The sequence below is a fragment of the Macrobrachium rosenbergii genome, chromosome 50, assembly GCF_040412425.1.
Source record: "Macrobrachium rosenbergii isolate ZJJX-2024 chromosome 50, ASM4041242v1, whole genome shotgun sequence".
Classification (NCBI taxonomy): domain Eukaryota; kingdom Metazoa; phylum Arthropoda; class Malacostraca; order Decapoda; family Palaemonidae; genus Macrobrachium; species Macrobrachium rosenbergii.
The window spans coordinates 29,259,223-29,274,153 of NC_089790.1; the positions used below are offsets into that span (position 1 = coordinate 29,259,223).

Sequence of the window (14,931 nt, forward strand, 5' to 3'; positions counted from 1 at the left end):
TGTAATAAGTACCTGAAAAGTGACAAATATGGCTGAAAGTTTAGTGTAGGTAAAAGGATGGTACAAAGTTATCTGATATGGGTTAGTTATGAGGAAAAAATGGAGGACGAAAAGTAGGTGAAATAAGTGGAAGTATTAGTAGGGAGGAGAGGATGGCCTATTTAACTACTGTATACATTGGTTAAACAGGTATTGGAAGTGCAGTAATGTTCATGAAGCAAGAGAGTACATGCAAGATGGAGGTGAAGTGCAGTGTGTGTGTGTGTGTGTGTGTGTGTATGGGGGGATTTAACCACATTTCTAATAACCCATCTATATAGGTGTATGAAGAGGCTAAAGCTCTGGAGGCTTGATGCTCAGGAAGTTCATCCATGATTCAGCAGGCAGAGCAAGAATGTGTTGGCGAGTGCAGTAGTTTTTTTTTCTAGAGCCCCACTCCCTTGCTAGGAGGGATTACTTAACCTCTTTTATACATATACATACATACATACACATATATATATATATATATATATATATATATATATATATATATATATATATATAATGGACTACTGGAAGGCCTTTCGACTTCTTGTCCTTTATTTAGCAGCTGAGTAAAGGACAAGAAGCTGAAAGTCCTTGCAGTACTCCATTGTTTCCCTTTCCTTCGTGAATTTTGTCTTTATATATATATATATATATATATATATATATATATATATATATATATATATATATATATATATATATATAGATGTCTGTATGTATGTATGTGTGTATATATATATATATATATATATATATATATATATATATATATATATATTGTGATATATTGGGATGTATGACTTAAGGTACTGGGTCTGCTGCTAACTGATTTATTTCCAGAATATTCACACAGGTCAAGGGCTCGTGCGAGCTGCAATGTAGCTTCTGATCTCTGACAGATCGAAACAGGGATGAAGTTCAGGTGTCTGTGTTTGTTCATAAGCAGAAACATACATACAATTTGATACAGGAGATTCAGTTGGAAACTATACAGATCTGATCAGAAAGCTGGCACAACAATGTGACAATAATGATGATTGAGATATCCATACAAAAGACCTGTGAGAGAATTTGTGTTTCTCTCGACCACATGGCCCGCTCGCAGGCTCCTCGTCACAAGGAAATGACGGTGCGATGAAGGGGTGTGTGAGTAGGCCCACATACATGGGTGCTACAGGACTCCCCCTCCCGCCCCCCTAAATAAAAGTAAATAAATAAACAAATAAAAATAGAAATAAATGAATAAATAAAATAAATAAATAAGAAGCCTATGGCTTTAGGTTGTCTTTGATGGCAACATCAACGCTGTGTCGTTTTCGGGCCCAGTAACGTGGTAGCTCCTTTCTCCTGCCTTGGTATCTGGCAGTGAATGACTGGAGTGATTACGCTAATTGTTGTCTTCGTTGATTAGTTGTCAGTATGTCTGCTTGGCTTTTGAGCAGATTATGTCGGTGCTGTTCTTGGGATCAGCTGTTTTGGGATCAGCTGTTTAGCTGCTACATCGACCAATGGGTTATGTGCTGTTAGGAAATCCACTCCTAACAACACCATTGTCACATCTGCTGTGATGAACTTCCAGTCATATTCTTTCTCACTGAAAGCAATTTTCATCTTCTGCCTTCTGTACACTGCCAGCGGTGCTCCGCTGAACGTCGACATGTGGAGGTTGGTTGGGGAGGGAGCAGGGTTGATTCATTCACTCGGGCTGGCTGGGATAAATGACCTGCATGCTCTGGAGTCTACTAGGAACTGTGTTAGATCTTTCATCTCATAAGAAGAAGCACGTGGGCACTTTGTTTGTACCAGAAAGAAAGACAGTGGTGGGCAGGTGCAGCTTCTCTTACGAGGCAACTGGTCTGCTCACCGCTGACCTTAGTATTGCTGGGTTGCTTGTGCTGCTGTTGGCAAGGTAGTTTGTGAGGAGTACCTCCCTCACGATGTCCGAAGATGACTAAGGTCGGTTGCCCATGGTGGGCAGTGTGATGAATCGCAGCAGCTGCCTGTAACGTGCAGCAGTCACTCATCTCTTCCAGGTGCCCCACCGTGGTTGAGGGATTTCTTGGCTCTCAGGGCAGGTGCCACGCTGAAGGATGACTTCAGCTGATCCTTCAGTAGTTTGCTTGAAGACGTCATCTGTCAGGAATTCGAGGACCTGGGTATTTTTGGGCAGATCGTTTCCACCCTAAAGAACCATGCATCTGGATTGCGGGGCGTGAGCGGTGGTAGGCATGTGGAGGAAGCAGCAAGGGCTTCATTGGCAGGGTCGGTCATCTCTGTGTGTCACCCATGTGAGGTGATGTTGGCCTTGTCAGTAACTCCATGGTCACCAATGTGAGGGAGGTACGAAATGAGGTATTGGGTCTGCTGTTAACTGATTTATTTACAGAATATTCTCACAGGTCTAGGGCTTGTGCAAGCCGCATTATAGCTTCCAATCTCTGACATATCAAAACAGGGATTAAGTTCAGGTGTCTGTGTTTGTTCACAAACAGAAACATACACAACAATTTGATACAGGAGATTCGGTTGGAAATTATACAGATATGATCGGAAAGCTGGCACAACATAACATAGAATGATAATAATACATGGGTTGTGACAATAATGACAGTTGAGATATCTGTGCAAAAGACGTGCGAGAGAATTTGTGTTTCTCTTGACTGCATGACCTGCTCGCAGGTTCCTTGCCACAGGGAAATGGTGGCATGATGAAGGTATATGTCTAGGCCCACATATGTGGCCCTACAATATATATATATATATATATATATATATATATATATATATATATATATATATATATATATATATATATATATATATATATATATATATATATATATATATATACACACACACACATATATAAATGTGTATATATAAAAGTATATGTGACTTTTTGTCACTTATGCATATATATATGATGTAAATATATTTTAATAATGTATTTTAATATCCAACAACTTACACCCAAGGTGAATTATAACTAATAAATATTCATTCTCGCCATGAATCCAAACTGTTGCCTGGTTTAGAAACAATGATAGGCAAGTGACTTTGACCATCCAGCTATCAAGAGATAAGTGTATCTATGATGATATCGATTCTGTTATACACATTTCTGTCAAAGCCAGATTCTGTACTTAAAATTAATATCAACCTATCCACCATGATAGCTGATTGGTAAGCTTGTAACACGTGGCTAATTATGAATTTTTGTCACTTATATGCGCATGAATCTCTTAAATTCACAAATATTAAGCCATAAAAATTCACCGTGCCTGATAGCCAGGCGGCGAAAGTCACGTAACGGTTCGAATCCTGCTGGGGATTAAGCACTTATCAATTATATAATTCTCCTTGGCTGTTAATTATTTCCCGGGTATAGTGAACTGGATATTAAAGAATATTTGTGACTTAATATTACTGAATATAAAAAAAAGTCACGCACATATAAAGAAAAAAATCAAAATCAGAAAAGCATTATGAACCAATCACCTATCATGGTGTACATGTGTTGATATATACCCCAAGTATATAAAGTGAATTCGACAGGCATATGTACAGCAGAGTTAATATCAATCTATAGCTATTGACAGCCAGGTGATCAAATTCACTGACTATTGCTGCTTCTAGACAAGGCAACGGTTCCAATCTCCTGAGGACGATGAACTTATCAATTATAATTCTTATGATTCTTTTGTATTTAATTTGGAATTTTATGTTGCTGTAAATTATTCATTATTCCAAAGGTATGGTAAACTGAGCACTATAAGGTAACTATTTGTGGCCTATATTTTATATATATACAGTATATATATATATATATATATATATATATATATATATATATATATATATATATATATAAATATATATATGTGTGTGTATTAATGTATGTATATGTATATGTATATGTACTATATATATATATATATATATATATATATATATATATATATATATATATATATATATATATGCATGTCTTTTCCTGTAATACTACAGTGTAATATGAATATAAGAAGGCCCATAAAACACTATTTGAACGTTGAAACCATATATTTCGGGCACTTGCTTCTGTGCCCCTGTTCACTGGTAGAATATGGACAGATGAGATGTTACAAGGGTATATATACAAAATATAAAGGTGTGGCTTTAAATCTCCGATGGTATGAGAGTGACCGTTTCTAAGAAGGAGGAGATGACAATTATAATCCCCTAGTGGTTTTGGCCTCATTAGCTTCCGTTTGGCGACGGATCTGGAGGTCGCGTTTATATGGGTCATCTTCTTCAGGAGGGGTCTGAGGATTACTCTTGGGCGTTTCGATTTCGTCCGATTTCCAATGTCCTCCTGACAGGTTCATATTGTTGGTTTGATTGATGATAGCAGATTCCAGCATCTTTCTTTTGTATGGACAGCTACTTTTGAAAACCAACTCCGCCCCACTCCAGTTTATGACATGTCCTGTATTTCTGATAAGTAGGAAATTACCCATATAATATATATATATATATATATATATATATATATATATATATATATATATATATATATATATGTTTTGTTTTCTACAACACTGGATTGCCAACTTATACGAGTTAAGGGGGAAAATGTCAAACCAGTAGGGGATAGGAAGGCCCACAAGGACTGGAGTGACATAGTACAAATCTAGGAGTGGCTCGCGGACCTCTTCAAGGGTCGGGCTTGTAATGCCTCTCAGGGAGGCATTACAAGCTATTTCTTCTGTCCAGATCTTAAAATTTACTTAAAACCCTGCTGTGTTTTCCTCGCTTTTACTGACTGTAGACCTTTTCCTTAATTCGCAGGTCATAGCCAGCGGCAACACCTGGAGCCAAGCCCCAAGCAGCATCTAAGGCCTTATAAGGCCCTAGTGCCCTGCATCACAAGTTAGTCCTCTTGTCATCATAGCGAAGCTCTGTCAGTTTGACGATCGAACAGCGGCAGGCGGGAACTCATTCTTCATATACACTGCACCAATCGTAGCCGGACTCCGCCCAAGTGAAACTTGATCTCGTCAACCTAGAGTTGTGTGGGCAAGCAGTACCAGTAAGCAAACACGGTATGTCCCCGGAAGGGAAAGGGTTGTAGCCAGTGTACTTTTCTTTGATTCGTCCTGTATCATCTCCCTCTTGCATTTCACCACTCAAGTAAATCATCTGTTCCTTCGACTTAAACAGCGAACTTGTTATATCCAGTGCCTAATCCCTTGAACAGTGCATAACGTAATTCATGCCCCTTGCCAAGAAGTGAGTAGAGTAAGGCGATTCCCTCCAGTTTGTGCATTAACTCATTTCTAGAGAGATATCACCTCGTTAGTAGTCTTATCGAGAATTACTTCTCCTCCAGGAATCTTATCAGTGCAAGTTACCTACGTAGCTGTTCCTCTGCGTTGCCGATTGCCTGAAGAATCCGCCCGAACCGAGGCTGATATCATTGCATTGCCAGTTGGTTTACGGACCACTTGCAAGTGGCCATTCATATGTACCCCATTGGGAAACTGATGCGTGAGATTTGCCCATCATTCCCACTGTTAAATTTACCATGTTGTGTGTGTAAAATGAATCAGTGTTAAGAAACATATTCTAACTTGGCGACCTTCCAATTATTAAATGTTCCATCAATTACTCTGTGGTCTTGTGAGGGGTTTCTTGTGAGTAGGGTTTTGTAAGGCTAAGATTGGTAGAGTTAAGTAAAAACGCAGTCATATATATTGCAATCCATAAATATATGTATATATATATATATATATATATATATATATATATATATATATATATATATATATATATATGTGTGTGTGTGTGTGTGTGTGTGTGTGTGTGTGTGTGTGTGTGTGTGTGTGTGTGTGTGTGTGTGTCTTTTCCTTCAAAGTGGTGGGCATGGACATAATGTTCAAATTCTCAGCTAGAATTTGGAATGAGGTTACTAGGCCAGGACATGCTTCGCCACAAGTCTGGACCCACTTCAACAGACTGATGACCACGTGCAAAAATTACAGTTCAGCTTACCTACACCACAGTAGGTTTAACGGCACTCTCAAGTCCACTTTCTATTTGATTGTCATTGGAACTTTGGTCCTCTCAACAGTGACAACACACCTATAATATACAGTACATATGCTGTATACACACAGTGCATTATAGGATAAACACACACACACACGCATAAGCATAATATATATATATATATATATATATATATATATATATATATATATATATATATATATATATATATATATGTGTGTGTGTGTGTGTGTGTGTGTGTGTGTGTGTGTGTGTGTGTGTGTGTGTGTGAAAGGTTAAAGGATTATATATGCGATGTTAGGTCACTTGGAGAGAACTGAGGATTTCAGGTTAATGAAAAGAGCATACATAATTCTGAAGTATTTGCATGCAGGACGCGAGGACGAACTAGAAAATGTTAAACACACCGAGAGAGTGATTAGCCAACTGCCTACAAACTCTTTCCCTCGTAATCACAATAAAATACTGACCAGTCTCAGATACTTCACTATCCATAAGGCTTGCAGGTGACGTAGGCAAATCATTATTCAAATCCTTCACCGTAATGGTCTTTTTCATTAAGCAAAGGAGGAAGCAAGCTCTACTTTCTACAAACTCAGCCTCTTTGAGCAAATGATGCATTAGTATTGCACTTCCTTACACATTTTAGTTTTCCTAATTCCTTTTCAACAGCAGACTGCGGTACCTGGTATTTTCAACATGCATATTTACTAAAATGAACAGTGCATCTATTTGTAAACAAACCGATATTGCATCAACAAAAAACAAGGAGATAATACTCGTATGAAGCAGTGATGTCATGAAGAATGCATCCATTAACAATTAACTTGAAATGAACACACTGCCATTTTCTGACATACCGTCAGTGCCGTCACCTGAAACAGCAAGAACTGAAAACCAGATCTACATTTAAAAACCGCGAAAATAAAAAGTCTAATCCTGAGCTCGGACCAGGCAGACCCACTAATGGCCCACACACCACCTTGAGGAGAATGAAGGAGGACAACCCAACGTGGATTTGATTAAGACAAATGGTAAAATATCATTAGATGTCCCACCGCCTTGATGAATTTATCTGGTAATTATCTTTTCTTGCAGCTTTTTCATTACCGTTACCTCATTAATCTCGTCTGTTTTGAAGATCCTTGAATGGCCTGGCCTCGATTCATCCGTGGATGCGTTCACTTATGATAAATGTTCTCCAACTAGTGAAATTCACCTAATTACAAAAAACGTAATTAAGTGAACCTCATAACAGTTGGGATATACAGTACTCTACTCCTATCTAAAGACGAAACGGATCTAAAAAGTCCTGTCTGACTTTTTCATTATTCATACAACCTTACCAAACATTACTGGTTTAGTAACGTTTTTATTTTCCTATATTCTTTTCAATTAAAGTATGTTAATGTTAACTTGCTTTACTTGCCGTAACCCCGCGTTGCAACGACAAAGGTCAGTGAGTCTGCGTTATATTAACCTATTTTTTTTTTAAATTTCAGTTTTGTGATAAATCTAACAACATTTATTCATAATTAACTACCGAAACAACTCAGGTACCAATGGATATAAATAAATTCATGATCAAACAATGAGAAGTAACCGATACCACAGAATGTCAAAGTCCAATCAGTCCTTTAACTTTAATGGGGGGTGATTTATTTTGAAGTCTTCCTGTCAAAGCAATTCTCATCTGAACGCAATTCTGTTTCCGTGATGAAATTTCTTCACATGGAGACACATGAATTTGAAACTTCCATCTCTGGAGGCACATAAGTAATATCGTTCTTTTGACATTTTTTGTGAGAACTATTTCTGATCATTAGATTTGCAATTACCTTAAACTAAGGAAACACAAAACTATAATATAGGATAGATCAAATTAATGTCTTGAAAACAAGGACATAAAAAACTGTACACAAAAAAACTTTGTTTCGCGGTTTTCTGGATTGCAAATCTCGTATCCACCTTAGTCACTTTCGTACCGAAATATTTCGTTTTCCTCTTTATCTTCAACCTAACAAACCCGTAATAATCAACCACGACAGTGACTATATTTATCTCATTTAAATGCGATTAAGGCTTCCTGAAATTCTGCAGGAAATTCTTAAAGAAAGAGCTTACATTACAGAGATACAGAGACAAATACTTGATATATTATATCCATTCTGAGTAGCCTGAGCCTTAAAAGTACCCTGCACTCACAAAACTCACCACAAGGAAGAAGAAGAAGAGGGAAATGGTCTTTTAAACTGGAAAGCAAAGATCGAGACCGCACTGTCCCATTGTTATTTTTTATGACCACTCTTGAAGTATTGAATCTGATACTTATTACGGTCGTAAAGTCCCTCGTAAAATGTTCACGATGATCCCAGCCAACGTAATGCATCAAGTCAGTCGAACTTTAATGCTAATAGGCCAAGAAAGTCTTTGAGCAATACGAACTGATACCAAGATTACTCAGATGGTTTAACTTCTGAAAAAATGTTTAGCGTAAAGAGTTTGTGCCGATTAACTTTGTCATGGTGACATTGAGGAATATATGTATGCTGAAAAAAATTATTTGAAAATACAAATACAGCAACAGAGATACACGGCTCAGTTGTCAACATTTACACAACTTCAACTGAAATGGAAATAAACATAGAGCAATGGCTACTCGTTGCATTCCGAGGCGACGTGATTGACAAACTTTTCAGCAAACGGCAAAAGTAAAGGAAGGTAGATATAAAAAAAAATTAAAGCATGTAAAAGGTAATTATTGGAATAAATCTCGAAAAATGGATCAAGACCACAGGAAAAGTTGTACTTTAACATTACAATTATTTCATTCAACTTCGTCACATAAATCTAAGAAGGCCAAGGCACAAAACAAATGAACGTCGGCAGTTTGTTGTACGATACCGTACTTCATCTCTAATCATTCAAAAAGCCTATCTAATCAATTATTTATTCACCTGCCTACCTCCGTACACACACACACACACACACTCACATATATAATATATAATATATATATTATATATATACATATATAATATATATACAAAAAGAATTGTTCAAATGTAGACGCAACTCTTCATTGCATATCCAACATGCTCAATTCCATACTTAGTAACAGCTCAGGTTTTATAAATACACATCGACCAAAATGGGGATTCCTTTGTTCGAAAAGAACATGCTATGAATAATTCAATTTCTTTGTGGAACACAATTGCACTATCACTCTTTACTGTACTTTTGGATTTTAAGAGTATTTTATTGAAATAATATTAATAATCTTTTCAGTACATTATCTTCTTTCATTTTCACAACTGCTCTCAAACATTATCTTTCTTATTTGGTAAACCGAATATTTTTAAATAGGAATCTAATATTCTTTTCGCCTGTAAACGTAACTACTTTACTTCATGATGTTAAATCCATTCTAAATGCATAATCCTTATCTCCATACATTTATGATGAGAATAATTTGTATCGTGACCACTGACATCGTTATAAGCTGGTCTTATTGCCTTTTGTCTCAGTCCTATATTCAAAACACACACGCACATACATACATACAAATATATATATATATATATATATATATATATATATATATATATATATATATATATATATATATATATATATATATATGTGTGTGTGTGTACATATACATATATGTATATGTATATATATATATATATATATATATATATATATATATATATATATATATATATATATATATATGTATATATATAAATGCGTTTGTGCTAGTGTAAGTATAATATGGTTGGGCGGTTGCGTGCATGACTAAACTAAATGACGACTGGTAGCGTTGGCACCTGATCTATGTCCCTTACCCACAATCCAAGTGAAACTTATCACAGAATTATCAAGCTAACCGAAAACAATCTAAAGACAATCACTTTAGTAAGCCACATTCCTTCAAGCAGTGAAACAGACAATTACAGAAATAACTAGTGCACAATATTTTCACCGTCCACGCTCATCTCAGTCAGTGAAGGACGATGGCAAGACTTCACTGAAAGCAAACAAGGGAGTATTCGTAGATATGACTCTCAAATGGTGATTATAAAGGGAAATGTTCACTTCATCCCAATTGTTTGCTAAGTAAGCATAACTGTACTTCAAGTTGCATCATGATGGTTAATCAACAGCAAGAAAGCCAGTGAAATATTAGATGAAGAAATGAAGGCAATTATACACTATGGCCCTCAAGTCATCATCAAGATGATGGTGAAGTGTTCTCACTTTCCAAGCTGTTTAACAAACAACAGGTACTCAGAGACCAATTAGTCTACACATACAATCTTTCAAAACATTATTTTAATGGAATCAACAATACTTAGGCAAATGAGTGATACTAACATTTATTTGTATGAAAGCAAGTTGAACGGACACCTTACGGCCCAAACGTATAAAGGACGGAAGATAAAAAAAAAGTAAAAGCATGTAAAAGGTAATGACTGGAATAAATCTCGAAATATGGATCAAGACCACAGGAAAAGCCAACGCGGTGATGTTCAACGTTCCACGGTCTAGTGATGGAGGAAAAAATCAAGAAGATTCCAAAAGTGAATAACTTATTATTGAAAAAGAAGTTTTTTACCGCCACGTTGGTTAGTTTCTGGGCATCAATGTCGGCTGTTGGGGCGGATTTCAGGAAGCCAAAAATCCATGGAAAAGTCATGAAAATGGATATTTCGATTTGAATAATAAGAGAAATAGTTGTACTCCGGATCCTGTACCAAAGTATGACAAAACTGAACATAGTTAATATGAGAATAGTTGTATTCCGGATCCTGTATCCAAGTATGACAAAACTGAACATAGTTTATCTATGGGCGATGAGTTCAAGTTTCCATTTGAACATGTGACCTGACCTCGACTGCAACGTTTTGAGAATACGTAAAAATCCCAAATATCCACTCGCAATCTGAATTAACTTACAAACATGCTTGTTTCGGACGGTTTACAGACTGTCCTCACGCTCGACAGACTTACCATGCTAAGCAAGGTCAAGCGATGTTATGAAAATTACATGCAATTTGGTTAAACCTCTCATATAAGCTAAGATGTAGTGGTTACAAGAGGCCTAACAGTAAACTAGTAGAAAGTTAATGAAATACGATATGGAAGAAGTTGTAAGGGGGGGGGGGAGCACAACACATGCTCTTAGTTGAGCCAAGAGCAAGGATACAAGGCAAGTGGGACAGGTGCACTAACAAAATCATAATGGTTAATCTTCCTTCACGCACATGCAAGCATGATGGTCTAACTTTGTACTAACGAACAGACGCACAGACAAATAGATAGACAGGTGAACCGGCGGACAGACTAACAGACATTCAACGTGGTGGACGAACACGGAAAAACTGTAGTTGGTGAAGTCTACGTCAATAGGGAACTCAAAATGTACCGTACATTATCCAAATTAAGTATTATTGTAATATTACACAAGAATGCATTCAACAGAACTTACCCTATTTGCGACAGTATGAGCACCACATAGGATGCAATCTGCTAAAACAGTGCTGACATCTAAATATACTGCTTCTAACTCCTGTAAATAAACAAAAGGAAAATGTTATTTAATATACACTTGCAATAAAAGAGCTCTATCTTCTATACACACACACACACACACACACACACACACATATATATATATATATATATATATATATATATATATATATATATATATATATATATATATATATATATATATATATATATGACTATAACACTGACTCGTGATTTACATGGAACACTGAACCACACGGAAAACGGAACACTGGGTCTAAATTCTGACTGGTTTCGACTTTGTATCTACACAAATTTCAGAGGACTTATACATAGCAGTGTAAATTTCCAGCTCTATACATCAGTCCTTTGCAAATGGGTTAGATACGCTATGAAGTCGAAACTGGCGAGTATTTATACCATGTTTCATTCCCCAACAGTTAAGATTATATATATATATATATATATATATATATATATATATATATATATATATATATATATATATATACATACACATACATATATTATACACACACACACACACACACACACACACATATATATATATATATATATATATATATATATATATATATATATATATATATATATATATATATATATATATATATATATACATAATTAAGCATGTCTGTGAAATGATATCAAGTGGAAATTATATGCAAAAAATTACGAAGTGTACTGTCAAGTCTATCAATATCAATAAAATAATCCTAATGAAAATAATTACAAAATGCAATAAAATTATTAGTTTAACACCAATTTCCTCAGATCAGAACACAGGCTCTGAAACTGCGTAATAAAAAACGCATCACTTCGAGTCAGCTGTAAGAAGAGGAATAAAAAGAAATTATTCCATATGTTATAACAAAAGAGAGACCGCGAGAGAGGCTTGGTCAGGGTTTCTATAGCACAGAGAGAGAGAGAGAGAGAGAGAGAGAGAGAGAGAGAGAGAGAGAGAGAGAGAGAGAGAGAGAGACTATTGAAACACGAGATCCAGGGTAAATGGAGGACTGAAGACCAAAGGGGAGAAGGAGAAAGATTGGAATGCATGGTGAAATGAAAGGAATGTGCTACACCAACAAAGCAGTTTTTTAAAGGTAAGGAGATATGCGCCAAAGGCTCGTTTGATGCAGAAAGATTCACAATCCTCTCGCACTCTGAGACACGAGCTTTTCCTTTTTTTAATATTCATTAATGTCAGGAAACCTTCCAGGAATCTGAATGCATGACGGAAGGGTAGTTGTAAGGATTAACAGTTGTTCTAAACAAAAAAAAAAAAAGTATACCTTAGTTTAACCAGACCACTGAGCTGATTAACAGCTCTCCTAGGGCTGGCCCGAAGGATTAGACTTATTTTACGTGGCTAAGAACCAATTGGTTACTTAGCAACGGGACCTACAGCTTATTGTGGAATCTGACCCACATTATAGCGAGAAATGAATTTCTATCTCCAGAAATAAATTCCTCTAAACAACTACATTACACAGGACGGACGGTGAGGTGATTGAACTATAAAAGAGTGAGAATTATATGAATTTTTAACATTGTTAAATACAATAAATATACCTTAGCAGCGTTATGTTTAAAGCCTTTATTAACTATCAAAATCCAAATCGAAGTGTAGATCTATATTTTAACGCATTAAATTCAGTTTTAAATTTAAAGATAAAGCTTTCATAAAATCTGCAACATGACTGAATATGAATTTCATATATCAAATATTTTCACAATTCCACCCTTATAAATAAACAAACTGAGTCAAGTTTAACAGAATAAATGGCGCCAAAATTCATAAAAGTGTCACATCTGCTACTGCAAACAAAACTTTACCTCGTATAAAAGTTATTCACTATCTGAATCGGCCTCAACAAATTCTGATGATTTTTTATTGCTATTTGAGATCTTCATTTTACTCACAATTTGTTTTATGTTTACCTGAGAAGTTCCTTACAGTTCTGGCAGGAGTTTGGCTTCTCAGAGAAGCCCAAAAGGCCCTGCTTTGGGCCCTGTATTATAAAGTGGGACTCTTTGCAGGCTTAGCTGGGGATCCTAAGGGCCCTGGTTATTAAAGGGGGGCCAGCTCACGTCCTTCCAGTAGAATCCTGGGAGACACGGTGCCCGTTTTTGGCTAACGTGCCTTCCATCCATTTCAAATACAGTACGTCATATTTTTGTATGCATTTTATTTGTTATTACGTTTGCTAATAACTTCCTTGCATGTGTTCAAATTGTTTGGAATGATATTATTATTACAAAATTATCATTATTATTCTAATCATTATTATTACTAGGCATTATGCTGGTGAAGGGTTGATATCGATTCGAAGAACAAAAATATGAATTCAACAGAAATTTGTAAACTAGAGGCGAGAATAGCCTTTAAACACTGACTGCGGAGATTAGTTCACTTTCACACTAGTTTTAACTCCAAGAAGAACATTAGATCATAGATTTTATGAATAAAAACAGACAAAATAAGGAAACTGCCCCAAAAGATTCACACCTTTTGGAAAATATATCGTCTTACAACAGCATACTCAACCGATTACATATTCTCGTATATACATAATCAGGAATATTCCATTCAGAGAGAGAGAGAGAGAGAGAGAGAGAGAGAGAGAGAGAGAGAGAGAGAGAGAGAGAGAGAGAGAGAGAGAGGAGGAAATATCGGCAATTTTGCAACTGGCAATCTATTTTGACATAGCAACTACTTTCGGGCTTGTATCTATACAGACTGACAGAAGGGGAGAGAGGGGAGAGGAGGTGGAAATAATAGGTCCTTACGCAAAAGAAAAAAAAATTCCAACCACACTCAAAAATAAAAATTGACCGAAATTTTAGCCCAGTGGACTTGGAATCGAACGAATTTGGCGTTTCTAGAAGTAGGTCCAATTTCGCCCATTGTAAGCTAATTTTGAAACTGTAATACCAGTTTCAAATGACATGCACACAAAAATGACATGCTTACAAAAATACAAAAATAAAGCAGATTATCTGTCAATGAAAAATATCCCATTTTAAATGGGTGGGAGGTACACTGGCCAAAAAGGAGCATCCTATATCATCGATGTTTCTCATAAGAAGGACGTGATCAGGTCCCAGGTTAAAACCTTGACTAGCAGCCATTTTGAAAAAGGCAGCCATTTTGGAATTTTGAGTGGACAACCAGTAATTTTCAAAAAGTGCCCTATGGAGAAGATATGTACCAAATTTCATGCTTGTATCATTAACTGAAGTATTTTAGTGAAAAATTATTTTATCTGTTACCCTAAAAGAAAGCTTCTT

The 14,931-nt window shown here is 36.1% G+C and overlaps 1 protein-coding gene across 21 annotated transcripts in view; it reads right to left on the bottom strand.

The window, feature by feature from the left end:
* Stacl (Stac-like) overlaps positions 1-14,931 on the bottom strand; it is a 566,256-nt gene that overhangs the window by 507,339 nt on the left and 43,986 nt on the right. For all 21 annotated transcript variants that reach the window (XM_067094383.1, XM_067094381.1, XM_067094379.1 and 18 more), the window contains exon 4: positions 11,576-11,656. In XM_067094383.1, the coding sequence (XP_066950484.1) occupies positions 11,576-11,656 (81 nt within the window). The remainder of the gene's footprint in view (positions 1-11,575; positions 11,657-14,931) is intronic.